General features: G+C 38.5%; 1 protein-coding gene across 2 annotated transcripts in view; it reads right to left on the bottom strand.

Annotated features, from left to right (window-relative positions):
* The window catches only part of LOC102761035 (cysteine-rich secretory protein 3), a 21,649-nt gene that overhangs the window by 7,165 nt on the left and 979 nt on the right, over nucleotides 1-13,505 (bottom strand). For both annotated transcript variants that reach the window (XM_006765712.2, XM_015565313.1), the window contains exons 2-3: nucleotides 4,684-4,754; nucleotides 1,506-1,622 (exon numbers count right to left, since the gene is read on the bottom strand). In XM_006765712.2, coding sequence (XP_006765775.1) covers nucleotides 1,506-1,622; nucleotides 4,684-4,752 — 186 coding nt within the window. In that variant the 5' untranslated portion in view covers nucleotides 4,753-4,754. The remainder of the gene's footprint in view (nucleotides 1-1,505; nucleotides 1,623-4,683; nucleotides 4,755-13,505) is intronic.

Genomic DNA, 13,505 nt, shown 5'->3' with positions numbered 1-13,505 from the left:
AGGAATACCTGAAGACTTTAGCAGTGGTCTTATCCTAAATATTGATAAACATGTACAAGTATTAACATGATTTTTCCTATAATACTGAGCTGGCATACTTAATTTCTAGTTCTTGTTTGTTTGTTTGTTTCCGCACTTAATATGTTTCTGAGACATTTGGCTTCCGGCACTAGGCCCAGATGGTCTGTTATTTACCCTAAACGTCATTGATCCTAAAGGGAAAATGCCTTCCTGATTATAGATAGGGAGGGGATAGTGATCAGAAAAACATAATGGTCCCTTAGTGGATGTCCAAAGATTTGGTTTTAATTCTGCCTCTATAACTTAAATAACCCTGTAAAATAGACCAGTTGTTTAACCATTATAAAGTACAATTAAGAATCTGTGCTGCCTAGCCCTGGTGGTTCAGTGATTGAGCATCGACCTATGACCCAGGATGTCACGGGTTCGATTCCTGGTCAGGGGACATGCCCAGATTTCGGACTTAATCCCCAGTGTGAGGCATGCAGGAGGCAGCCAATCAATGATTCTCATCATTCATGTTTCTATCTCTCTCCCTCTCCCTTCCTCTCTGAAATCAATAAAAAAAATTTTTTTAAAAAGAATCTGTACCAACTTAAATAGCCTCATAAAATGAACAAGTTATTAAACCATTACAAAGTACAATTAAGAATTTCTGCCTTGTCCCATGGAGTTAGTGAAGGTCAAGATTTGGACCCCTCACTTGCATAGGCCCTGCCAAGGTTGTACTACAGGACCTCAGAATATGCATAGTCATAAAAAAATTTTTTTTTCAGTGCTAAGATAGTTGTGTACTCTCTTCCTGAAAGAGGGTTTCTTTAAGCTTCAAGTCAGCAACACTTGAATTTCCTGGTCTAACAACATGTCTCTGAGGAAAGATCTAGGGCTCAAGGTGAAACCTATGTGAGTGGAGTGGACATTAATAATAAGGATGATGTCGATGATGACTGTAGGTTGTCTGACTGTACAGAGAGGAGCTGCACAGAAGAGCTGCCTATAGCCAGAGGACTCATTGGGTCATTACAAACAGAAAAGGGCCAGTGAAAGTGTCTAAAGGTCAAGTTATCAAGGTCAGATGGCACACACTAACCTCAGGGTCGGGGTTCCTGAATGGGTTTCAGGGGTTCCCTGGGGCCCCTGAAATTATATGTAATTTATGTAAGCATACAATATATAATTTCTCTGGGAAGAGACATTTCACTCACAAAGACCGAGAACTCTGAAATGCACATGATAGTGAATCAATTCTGACAGATCACATTATTCTAGTGAATTGAACATACAATGGTAGGATGATGCACCATTTTTAAGAAAAATGGTGTGTGGAATGAGGAAAAGTACTTCTACCATGTCAATAAGAAAGCTCTCATGAACTATCAGAGACAGAACTTCCTAAGTCACAAGGTTCTTCGAGATCTTTTTTACTAGGAGACTGTGATGATGACAACGGGCTCAAGCCACTTTCCTATGTGGCCACCTCTTACCATCTTCAGCATGTTTCTGGCCGGTGGGGAGACTGATCTTCTTACTTCATTGTGTTTATTTACAATCTCTCTTTGCACTTCTCTTCGGCCGGTTGCCATAGCAGCAAAACCTGACTTCTAAAGGAAAGACAAATCAGAATGAGTTTTTAAAAGTTTGAAAAATTGCATATGAGCAAATTAGTTCAAGAGCACAACGATTATTTCAAAAGTATTCAGTTCAAGCCGATATTAATTGTTAAGCATTGCCAATGAATCTGAACCGAAGCTATGATCTTTAAATAGAACAGAAATAGTGTTAAATCTTGAGAGTGCGGATGTTATTCATGTCATGACAATTCAAAACACCTCTGAGGCCACAAATACCACTTTCTAGTATGAAGAGACGTCTCAATGTGATTGGTCTAGTCATCTGAGTGATAGCATAATGACAAAGTTGTAAGATGGGAACCATTAAGACATTTTCATTCATAGTCAGGCTGCAGCAAGGGAGTGATAAGAGGAGGGTCAGGTGACTCTACACTTGAAGGGGGAACTTTGACCCGACATGGTACCTGTATTCAAAGAAAGAATGTTTAGGCCTAGTCCATTGATGGCGAACCTATGACACGCGTGTCAGAGGTGATGCGCGAACTCACTTTTTTGGTTGATTTTTCTTTGTTAAATGGCATTTAAATATATAAAATGAATACCAAAAATATAAGTCTTTGTTTTCTTATGGTTGCAAATATCAAAAAATTTCTATATGTGACGCGGCACCAGAGTTAAGTTAGGGTTTTTCAAAATGCTGACACGCCGAGCTCAAAAGGTTCGCCATCACTGGCCCTAGTCCAAGTGCATTCAATACTCTATGATTTACCCGTTATGTAGCTGCTCTTAGGGAATTAATCAAAGGACAGTTTTCTAATATTAAACAAATCTCCAAGGCAATTTGGAGGGAGCAAGCAATTAATGGGCTATTGCTGGTTTTGTTCATTTTAGTAACAAAAATATAATTAAGGTATTAATTAGATGCTCATATTTTTGGGTATATCTTTGTGTGTGTGTGTGTGTGTGTGTGTGTGTGTGTGTGTGTGTGTGTTTTGGGTGGGGGGCTCTAAGCATAGAAGCAAGTAGAGTGTGTAATTGTTCCATAAAGTTTACACAATTTGGTGGCCTAAATTTGCACAAGAGTGTGATGTTATTATACGAGCATGTACAACATTGTGAAGTATAATTCTCAACAGACAAAACCCTTTATTGATTTTCCCTGACACTCTGGAATAACTTATTCTCTCTTTCCACAAGCACTGAGTTTTTGCAAAGTTCTCCAAATACTGTAAGCATAGGTCTGACCATATTCATGTTGCCACTATCTACTTATGCATCCATTTCTCCCACCTGCATGTATATTCCTAAGGGCAGGGACCAAGACTGAATGTCAGCATACCCACAGATCCGGCACATTCCCAGCCACTGATTCCTAAGTTGAAAAGGATGCACATGAATATTAGCAGTGACCAATCAAAGCATAAAATAATGTCCCTGGATATATCCTATTAGCCCTCAGAAACCTATTTAAAATCGTTTTATTTCAAGCATATCAAAATATGGTGCCTCAGAAAGAAGAAGTAATTTATTTCCTACTTCTCACCCCATCTTGTTTTGTAGATAGCAATTCTACCAAAAAGTGCATGCCTTTGTTTCTTTTTTAACAAATATTAATAAAAGTTTTATTAAGGGATGAGAAATATGAAAGTGTTGAAAATAAAATGGATAAATATGGTTTCTGTCTATCATTAAAAACTGATATTGAATAGGCAATATGACATAAATAATTATAATGCCACATGATAAATAAAATGATAGGCGGGATTGACTAGATATAGAGGAAGGAAGGTGGGATCAATTTTTCCTGATTGGGTTTAGGAAAGGCTTCACAAAAGATGGCCTGGATTGGGGTTTTGAGAGGTGAATAAATGTTTTCTAGGCATTTTGAGAGGCACAGAAACCCCTGGGTGGAGGGAATTTAGAGCATCAGATCAGCAAACACTTAGTGATGCAAAGGATCTAATGATAGTGCCCTTTTTAATGATTTTATAAATGAAAACCAGGATATGGATGAGAGAGGTAATAGGGTATCAGAAAAGGCTATGAAAGAATATCTCTAGGAAAGAAATTGGGAAGACAGTAAATGACTTGAATGAAGCCCTGAGTGATGGATATATTGTCTTCAGATTGAAAAGTTGATTAATAATGATTGTATTCCTGAATGCCAAATGAGGTCTGACTAAGTGTCAGAATTCTCTGCCTTAGGGGTCCTAGCTAACCTTGTATGCCCAATGCTAAAGAAGGCTGTGTGAACAGACAGCCAGAACCAAAGGTCCTCACATTCACAGGTTCTCTGATCAGGAAATAGATTTCTTATATGGGCACTTCACACCAATTAAAGAGGGTAGTTGATACTTCTCTTGGGATTGTTTAAGTAAAACAACATATTAGAAATAATTAGAGCATCTTATCTTAAACAAATTAATTGAAGAAGTTACAAAAAAATCCAAATGCTTAATATTTTCAGTAAATTTTCTTTTTTTAAATTAAAAAAAGATATACTTATTCTCACAGAGTAACTATGAAAATTAAATGTGGTGATGTATGTGAAGAAGTTTTGCTAGTTTGAGATTATGCAAATATATTGTTAATTTTCGGTGAGGATCACATTGAAGTAGATTAAATAAAAGTAAATCAGAAAATGATGTTGAGATAAGAGGAGTTTCGTTAGCTTTTAAACACATAGACCAGTCCTGTCAATAGAAAAATAATTAAAGCATCAAAGGTGATTTTAATTTTTTGGTGGCTACCTTCCTAAAGAAAAAAATAGGTTAAATTAAAATTTATAATACATTTTTAAAACATATTCAAAATATATGCTTCTGTCATGCAATCCATATTAAAATTATTAATGAGATGTTTTACTACCCTTTTTTAACTAAGTCTTTGAAGTCTGCTATGCATTATATTCATGCACATCTCAATTCTGACTACCAATATGTCATGTGTTCAATTCCTTCATGTGTTTAAGGGTTACCGTACCTTGTGATGTCCCAGACACACACTCCCTTTTTACTTTGGAAAATTAATCTAATCGCTTGCTGTCCTTCAGGGTTGCCTGATCTGAAAATATTTTCAACCTCAACCATACCTGTCCATCTGCAGGAAGGAATGGAAGCAACACAGCAGCCAGAAACAGCAACGCCGGGAACAACGCCATTGCTGGTAAAACAAAACAAAGGCAACAAGGACCTGAGTTGGAATTTTAGCGCATGAACTTCTGAGGAACACAGTGATGGAGGGTGGGGGGAGGGAAGAAGGGGTGATGAAACAAGGTAATGATATAATTTATCCTAAATTCATTAGTAATGTAACAGGAGAGGTTCTGTCACAGGAGGCCAGTAAAATAATAATGGATTCAGCCCCCGAAGCAAGCTTGTAATGGAGACAACGGAGAGATGCACTTCACTGAAATAGTGCACCTGTAAATATTAAAGTTCCACCACCCAGTTCCACCCTAGTCCCACGGTTTTGTTTATGTAGCAATTCTTTTCAAGGTCTAGGAATGGCTTCACGTTGCCCATGTAGGAGTAATAATAGCTCCCAACTGTTACTATTATGGGGATACTACTGCACTAGTCCTTGCTAGTTTCCTTGATCCTCCTTATCTCTATCAATACACTTATTAATGTCTCTTCAATTTACCCCTCAGCTTATGCCATTTCTTCCTTCTGATTCATATATTTGCCATTTGTAAAATCCTAGGTAAATCCACTAAGAAATAGTGATTTAAAAAAAAATACTTTCTACCACTCTCTTCAGTCCTTTCCATGTGTTGTCATCCATTCACACTGAAACCTTTATTTTTATTACAATGCCTCAAATTCCAAAAAAAAAGGCAATACTCTCCTTTGGAAATAAAAACAGAAAAATCACTTTTAAGAGATTATTGACCCTGTATTAATACTCTTCATATGTTCACACCTTTTGCCTCACTAATTCAACTTCCTGAAGAAATAATATATACTGGAAAAAATTTAGGTGTACATTTTTATCACATTAATATTCATAAGGGTAAAACAATTAATCACATGCTCACCAACAGGGAGATAAAGTGTCTAAATAAATTAGAATACATTCTTTTATTAGAGAATATGAGACATAAGATTATGTTTATGATGGAATTAGAACAAGGAAAATGCATAAGTTTCAAAATTAAGTTAAAAAATAACACCAAGGTACATTGGGTTATCCTTAGCCTTCTATAATGGATAAAAGTCTGTGCCCTCCCAAAATTCACATGTTCAAGCACTAACCTTCTCTGAGGCTGTATTTGTGTTTGGGTCTTTAAAAAAGTAGTTAAGGAAAAATGAGGACATAAAGATGGGACCTGATCCAATAGGATTAGTGTATATACATGGAGATACCAGAGAGTGCATTTGCTCTGTTCATGTTCTCTCTCTCTCTCTCTCTCTCTCTCTCTCTCTCTCTCTCTCTCTCTCTCTCTCTCTCTCTCTCTCTCTCCCTGCAAAAAGAGGCCATGTGAGAATACAGTGAGAAGGGGGCTGTCTGCAAGCCAGGAAGAGAATAATCACCAGAAATTGACCATACTGGTACCTTGGTCTCAGATTCTAACCTCTAGACCTGTGAGAAAATAAATATCTGTGATGTTTAAGTCACCCAATCTGTGGTCATTTGTTATGCAGCTCAGGCAGACTCATGTACATTCTCTTATTTACTAGTAATACTAGAGGCCTGGTGCACAAAATTTGTGCACTCAAGCGGGGGGGCCCTCAGCCCAGCCTGCACCCTCTTGCATTCCAGGAGCCCGTGGGGGATATCTGACTGATGGCTTAGGCCCACTGCCCTTGCTCCCTAGCCATGAGCCCACCTTCTGGCTGAGCAGCATTCCCCCTGTGGGAGCGCACTGACCACCAGGGGGCAGCTCCTGCATTGCACATCTGCCCCCTGGTGGTCAGTCCACATCATAGCAACTGGTCCTTTCACCATTTGGTCAATTTGCATATTAGTCTTTTATTATATAGGATTTGAGAACTACCTTATTTTCAAGAATGTCCCAAGGTTCATAGCATATACTGATTTGAAATCTTCTAGAGCTACAGAAGTGTGAGCAAGGCACCGAGGTAGCAGGGTATCTGCAACCACCACCAAGCATCCATATCTCAAGGCAGCTTGGCTTCTCTCATGGGCATATGAAAGAAAAAACTCTGTGACATAGGTATTTGGGGCCAATTTTAAATAAGGTAACAGAAAAGAAATTATTGCATAGAGCAATTGATGATCTCGGCGTGTAGAGACATCTGGAAATGAGTGCATTATGACTCTCCTGGAGGACAGTAACAGCAACAGACCTCATTTCCTTCTCCCATAGAACTCATGCTCAGACACAAAGCCAGCTAAACAAAAGATGAGATTAAACAGAAATACAAGAGAATGAGTTTATCCTTACATGATAAGACATACTTTTCTTCATTTCCTATAATGAGTCTACATTCCTACAGTAATTAGAAAAAGAAAATATCTTTGTGCCAAAGATACTATTACCTCTTGGGAAATTCCTCTGTTCCTGTCTTGGTTACTTTTTTTGCAACTTGGTGTAGCTAATAGGTCAGGAATTATGATGTCCAAGTAAGAGAAGTACAGAGGCATAGAGGTATTAAGTGACCTCCTGACAGTCTCATTGTTAGTGTGTAGCTGATGCAGACCCCAAGATTTCTTTTAGCCTCAATGTCTATATCTCACTGTACTATACTATACATGTTGGGGGCTGAGATTTCAAAATAAATAAATATTTTTCCTTTGAAAAAATAGTCATGCATTACTATAAGTATTTTGGCAGCTGATAAATGTTGATTACTCAACATGTTTGAGAAAAAAATTATGAAATTAACAATATTAACAATTAAGTACAATCTTGACCTTCAAATATAAAATAAAACTCCTAAGACTTTGAGGGCTCAAATAATATTTTCTTAGGATGTCATTATAAGTTAAAAACATAACCCTTTATGATAAATTTTATTTATGTTACTTTGTTGAACTAATGAAAGACTTGTTGACATTTTAATAAAGTGATTTTGCCCTTTAAATAACTAGAATGGAAAGGGGGTGTGTGTTGAAATGGAAATCACAAAATTGATAACATATTCCTGTAAGGGTTCTGTAACAAATAAAAATTATATAGGTGTTTCTATAATGTTTTTTAAATTTAAGCTCTTCTATATAATTAAAAATTTATTCATAACAATAAGAAAAGGTTTATTTTGTTTGTATTATAGTTTTGAGGTAGAACAGAGGAAGGAGTGAAGAACAGAATGAAAATTTGAAGACAAAAATTGAAAAACCTGGAAAGAAAAATGAACTTACTTCTGTACAAAGCAAACACACAAACTGAATGTCAAAAATAGCCATTTTTATTTCTCAGAGATACCTGGTCCCCTATTGAGCAATCCTGAACTCTGGCACCTGTATTGTGATAAAGAAATGAGAGCAAAGTGAGGGTTAGGAAGCCCGGGTTTTTGTTATTGTTGTCGTTTGGCATTCTTTTACCCAGCTCCTCTTAAACTAGATGAAATTTACACTCTTAATTTGTCAAATAAAAACATGGTGGCATAGGGTCACCTCATATTCTGAGGTTTAAAGTTATAAATAACATTAAAGAACTTGAAAGCATTAAAAAATCACTATATACACACATTCCCTAGCATTAACATTGCTACTTGTATTATCATTTGTGATGCTTGCTCCCTTACATGGGAGTGTTGCCAGCAGAAATCTCAGGGATGGCGTTTGCTGGAGAGACAGCCACCTGGCCCAAGGTCATGCTTCCTTCCCAGGGCACCCTCATCCTATGTCTATCAGGTATGGGGTGTAGAGGCCTGACTTCCCAGACCAACTAGGGACAACTCTGAAAACATGATCCTGGCTTCAGAAACACTCCGAAGTAGTTGATTGGCTGAATCCTCCACTGAGACGACATCCCAGGTTGATTTTTTACCTTTGTCCGATCTTACTTCCTTCCCTTCCCTTCATGGGGAATTAATCCCAGTACATCCTATCTAATAAAAGACAAAAAGGGTAATTAACCATACCTCCACTACGCTTCCCATTGGCTAATCAGGGTGATATGCAAATTAACTGCCAACAAAGATGGCGGCCGGCAGCCATGCAGCTGAAGCAAACATGAGGCCTGCTTGCTCCAGTGATGGAGGAACCCAAGGCTCCCTGCCTGCCGCGGCCCCGCTTGGAGCCCGAAAGCAACAATGTTTCAATTACAGAAGTTAAATAAACCCCAGATACCTGCTTTCAGCTGGCCGCGTCCTCAGAGCTGGGAGTGCCAGTGACAGCAACAATGTTTCAATTATAGAAGGTAAATAAATCCCAGAGGAAAAAAAGAAAAGAAAAAAAAGAGAGGCTGGGAGCTTCAGTCCCAGCCAGCCTGAAAACGGCCCTCACAGAATGGCAGAAGGACTGGTCCCTAGGACGTGCACTGACCACCAGGAGGCTGACGCTCAATGCAGGAGCTGCCCCCTCTGGTGGTCAGCCACTCCCACATGGGGGAGGTCTGCTAAGCCACAAGCGAGGCTGATGGCTGCCAGTACAGTGGTGGTGGTGGGAGCCGCTCCTGCCTCCTCAGCAGCACTAAGGCTGTCTGACTGCAGCTTAGGTCTGCTCCCGCTGGCAAGTGAACATCCCCCGAGGGCTGCCAGGCTGCCAGAAGGATGTCTGACTGCCATCTTAGGCCCAATCCCCAGGGAGCAGGCCTAAGCCAGCAGGTGGTCATCCCCCGAGGGGTCCCAGACTGCAAGAGGGCACAGGCCGGGCTGAGGGACCCCCCCCTCCCCGAGTGCACAAATTTTTGTGCACTGGGCCTCTAGTCTCTTAATAAACTGTGTCTCTGATTTTCTTCACATTGCCCGGGAACCCAAACTGGGGCATCATTTATTATATTATCTTTATTCCATTACACTAGTCAACATAGTGTCCCTATTCCTATTTAAACTTTTATTATCTCTTCCTTTGATCCTATGCCCTTTATGCCTTTGATCATGTTAATCCTCAACCTGGATACTAACCACATTTTTCGATAACATTTCAAAGTCTCTCTCTTTCCAAAGAAACTCACAGGCCAACAACAAAAACACTGATCTTGCCCCTGAATAGGAGCATTTTAAAGTTCAACCAGTAAACTTTTGCTTATATTCCATTTTTTTCTGATCATGTGCAGGATCTACTTTATCTTAATTTCTTCATGTACATTTGCCTTTTTTCCATAATTAGATTGTGTGTTTGGAAAAGGCAAAATACAATCATCACATTATTTTCAATTCCTTGTGGCTAACCTGTCCTCGCTCAGGGGTGGAGCTGCAGAAGCTTTTGGACTCCCCAGAGGACTCTCTCTTAGGCCCGTGTCCTTGGGCAGGCTCCGCCCTCTGGCTCTGGCCTCCAGTGAGCCTCTTGCAGAATTTGAGCAACAGAGAAGAACAGATTCTCCTTTTTTTTTTTTTTTTTTTTACAAGTTAATGACAATCAGATATTGTTCTTTCTTTTAACACACATTCATCAAGTTTTACTCCCATTGTCTAGGGTAGCATGCTAGATATTGCTGACCATGATCAAGTGAACAAAACATGCTTCCTGCCAGTCCTCAGGGTCCTAGCTCACCATTAGGGGAGCCCATCATTCACATACCCCGAGTGTGGACTATTTGGACTGTCCCAGGTGTGCAAAAGTGTAGGCTAAAGTTTTATTTTTCTTTGGCCCTGACACATTGTGATGCTTGTGCAAAAAGGATGGGGAGAACCTAGACTAACCCAGGGCTCTGCAAGTAAGTATTAAGGATGAGGTAAATGTGATTAAGATTTAGCATCAGCTGGAAGACCAAAGCACTTAGCTCCACTCCCTTCCTCTTCCCCTGGTGCTGATAGAATATGGTGTAATTTGTTTTCATGGAGGGGAGTCCCACAGGAAAACATTAGAAAGAATAAGGTAAATAACTGCCTCTTCCTGTCGTGGACCTTCATGTAGACAATTTGCAGATGTGTGTATTTACACATTTCCTCTGCTAATCACTGAGGGACACACATTTTAATTCTTTTAAAATCATTTCCCTAAAAACAGTTATTTTGCTAAGTGTAAGTTCCCAAGTCTCTCTCCACTCTGCTATCTGTAATTCTCCTTTTCAAAAAGAGATTAGTAATTTCTCTTAAATGTGATTAGAGAAAAGCCAAATTCAGACATTTCAAAGATGTGTAGTTCCATACGTTGAGAGCTTACTACTATGTAATTACAGACCACAGACAGCAAGCCATGTCTTTCTAAAGCATAAATGTAAATGATACAATTAAACTGTAATAATTGATGTTAGGGCCACCCCTATGTTTCAAAGGCTCACTTGAAAATAAATCCTTTTCTCAAATGACATATCACTGTTTATTAACTTAATAAAAACATATACTTATAAAAAACCAAAATTAGAAAATTCACAGACTAAAAAAATTATTTAGAAAAAAAGGAACAGAGACAGAAGAGATCATTAATTAATAATGACATTATATTAAGCTAGAGGCCCAATGCACGAAATTCGTCAAGAGTAGGTCTTCCTGCCAAAACCGGTTTGGCTCAGTGGATAGAGCGTCCGCCTGCGGACTGAAGGGTCCCAGGTTTGATTCCGGTCAAGGGCATGTACCTGGGTTGCGGGCACATTCCTAGTGGGAGATGTGCAGGAGGCAGCTGATCAATGTTTCTCTCTCATCGATGTTTCTAACTCTCTATCTCTCTCCTTTCCTCTCTGTAAAAAATCAATAAAATATATTTAAAAAAAAAAAAAAGAGTAGGTCTTCCTTCCACAGCTGCTGGTACTGACTTCCCTCTGGCACCCAGGACCTGGGCTTCCCTCGCAGCCTCGGCTTCATCTGGAAGGTCTAATTATCATATCATGCTTTTATTATTATAGATATCTACAGCAAATATTCTAGTTATGGGAGAAACGAGAAGCATTCCATTTAATATTGGGAACAAGAAAAAAATGACTTATGTCACTGTTATTGTTCAACATTGAAGTGGAGAGTTTCTGATCAAAACCATAACAAAAAGAAAATATATATATTCATTAGTCTTGCAAGGGAAGAGATAAATATTATTATGCTCAAATGATATGGGCACCTATCTAGAAATTATACCATAATCAACAAGTTTGCTAGCTGTCATATCAACTTACAAAAATACTATTGCCATATAGCAGCAACATTCAACTAGAAAATAAAATTTAAAAAAAGATGCTACCCATAACTGTAACAAAAAATATAAAGTATATATATAAAATAACCGAGAAAAAAAATCCTTTTTGGGGAAAACTTTAAAACCTTAGTAAAAGCCTTAGCCGGTTTGGCTGAGTGGATAGAGCGTTGGTCTGCGGACTGAGGGTCTTGTGTTCGATTCTGGTCAAGTGCACATGCCTGGTTGCAGGCTTGATCCACAGTGGGGGGCGTGCTGGAGGCAGCCGATCAATGATTCTCTCTCATCATTGATGTTTCTGTCTCTTCTCCCTCTCTCTTCCTATTTGAAATAACATAAATAAATAAAAACCTAGTAAAAGACATGAAATATCTGCATAAATTGAAGTTTTCCATGCTTCTAACTTGTATGTGTTGATATAATAAAGATAGCAATTTGAATAAAACTAATATGTTCTTTATAAGTTCTTTAAAATTCCAATAAGAATTCTGATCAGCATATGAATAATGAAGCAAACCTTTTATAAGAAGAAGTAACATGGGCATCTTTTCATATTTAATTATTAAGATAGACTTCAAACTTATGTTGACAAAAATGTGATATTATTGTAGAATCAGACACATGGACCTAGAGAGGTGAATAGAAATTTGAAGAGACAAACCAAACAAAGTAGCATAAAAATCTATTTAGTAGGAAGAGTAGGTTACCTAACATATAGTGTTAGAAAAATTAGCTCAGTATATGGAGAAAATTGAAACCAGATCCTTCTTAAGCATCACCTATAAAGGTGAATGGAGAGGGATTAAACTTATAAATAGAAAAAAAAAAGTAAGTTTAATGCAACTTTTCAGGGCTATCCCTTTGCCCTAGGTGAGTCACACATAACAATGCTGTCATATGGTGTATGCGTGAAGCACTGTACCCCTCTTTGGGGCTCATTTAAAGCTGCTAAGAACCTAGGTATTAGATGATGTTACTCAGTACCCCAGTTTACAGCTAGCAGTCCCACGATCTGAGTTTTCATAATGAAATGCCATGAACTTGCATGCAGAACTGGGAGATAAACCCACTCACTTTAACCTCAGAGCCCTCATCCCTGAAAGGAGGGAAGAGAAATGTTTTAAACAATACAGACCATAAAACAGGCCATTAAAAGCATTAATGCACATGCGTGTAATGTGAGCAAAATAGGTATAGACACACACACACACACACATACATATATACTAATCACAGCACAGAAAAGTATCTGATACAACATTTTCAAACTCTCAATGTGATATGTGATCTTCATTCTGATCACTTTCTTTCATCACTTACTACTCTGTAAGAGAGAAAGCAGCTTAGACACTATACAACATTTGCAAACTTTCTAGACTTTGTCATGAGGGAAATCTGTAAAAATTTCTAAATGATAATGACTGCTTTGACAGTTCTGAAAAACAATTTTTTTTTCTTTTTTCAAGGATGATTCACCCCGCCCCCCCTTGCTTGAATTTACTAAACGTCTCTGTAATTCTGAGCAGTATCTGATTTACACACTATTTGAGAGTTCAGCCAGTCTTCCTTCCAATATACTTCTTCCTCAAACCCGAGCCCAATTCAGTGGCCCCAACTGACTTCCCACACATCAGAGAGTAGCTCCAGGCTGAAAACATGTCATCAGTTTAATTTCCTTTGATTCTCCTCCAGAGAGTTAGTCATCCAGGCAGACAC

The sequence above is a fragment of the Myotis davidii genome, unplaced genomic scaffold (assembly GCF_000327345.1).
Source record: "Myotis davidii unplaced genomic scaffold, ASM32734v1 scaffold240, whole genome shotgun sequence".
Classification (NCBI taxonomy): Eukaryota; Metazoa; Chordata; class Mammalia; order Chiroptera; family Vespertilionidae; genus Myotis; species Myotis davidii.
The sequence above is the reverse complement of the archived record's forward strand: the minus strand, read 5'-3'. Positions and strand labels throughout refer to the sequence as shown.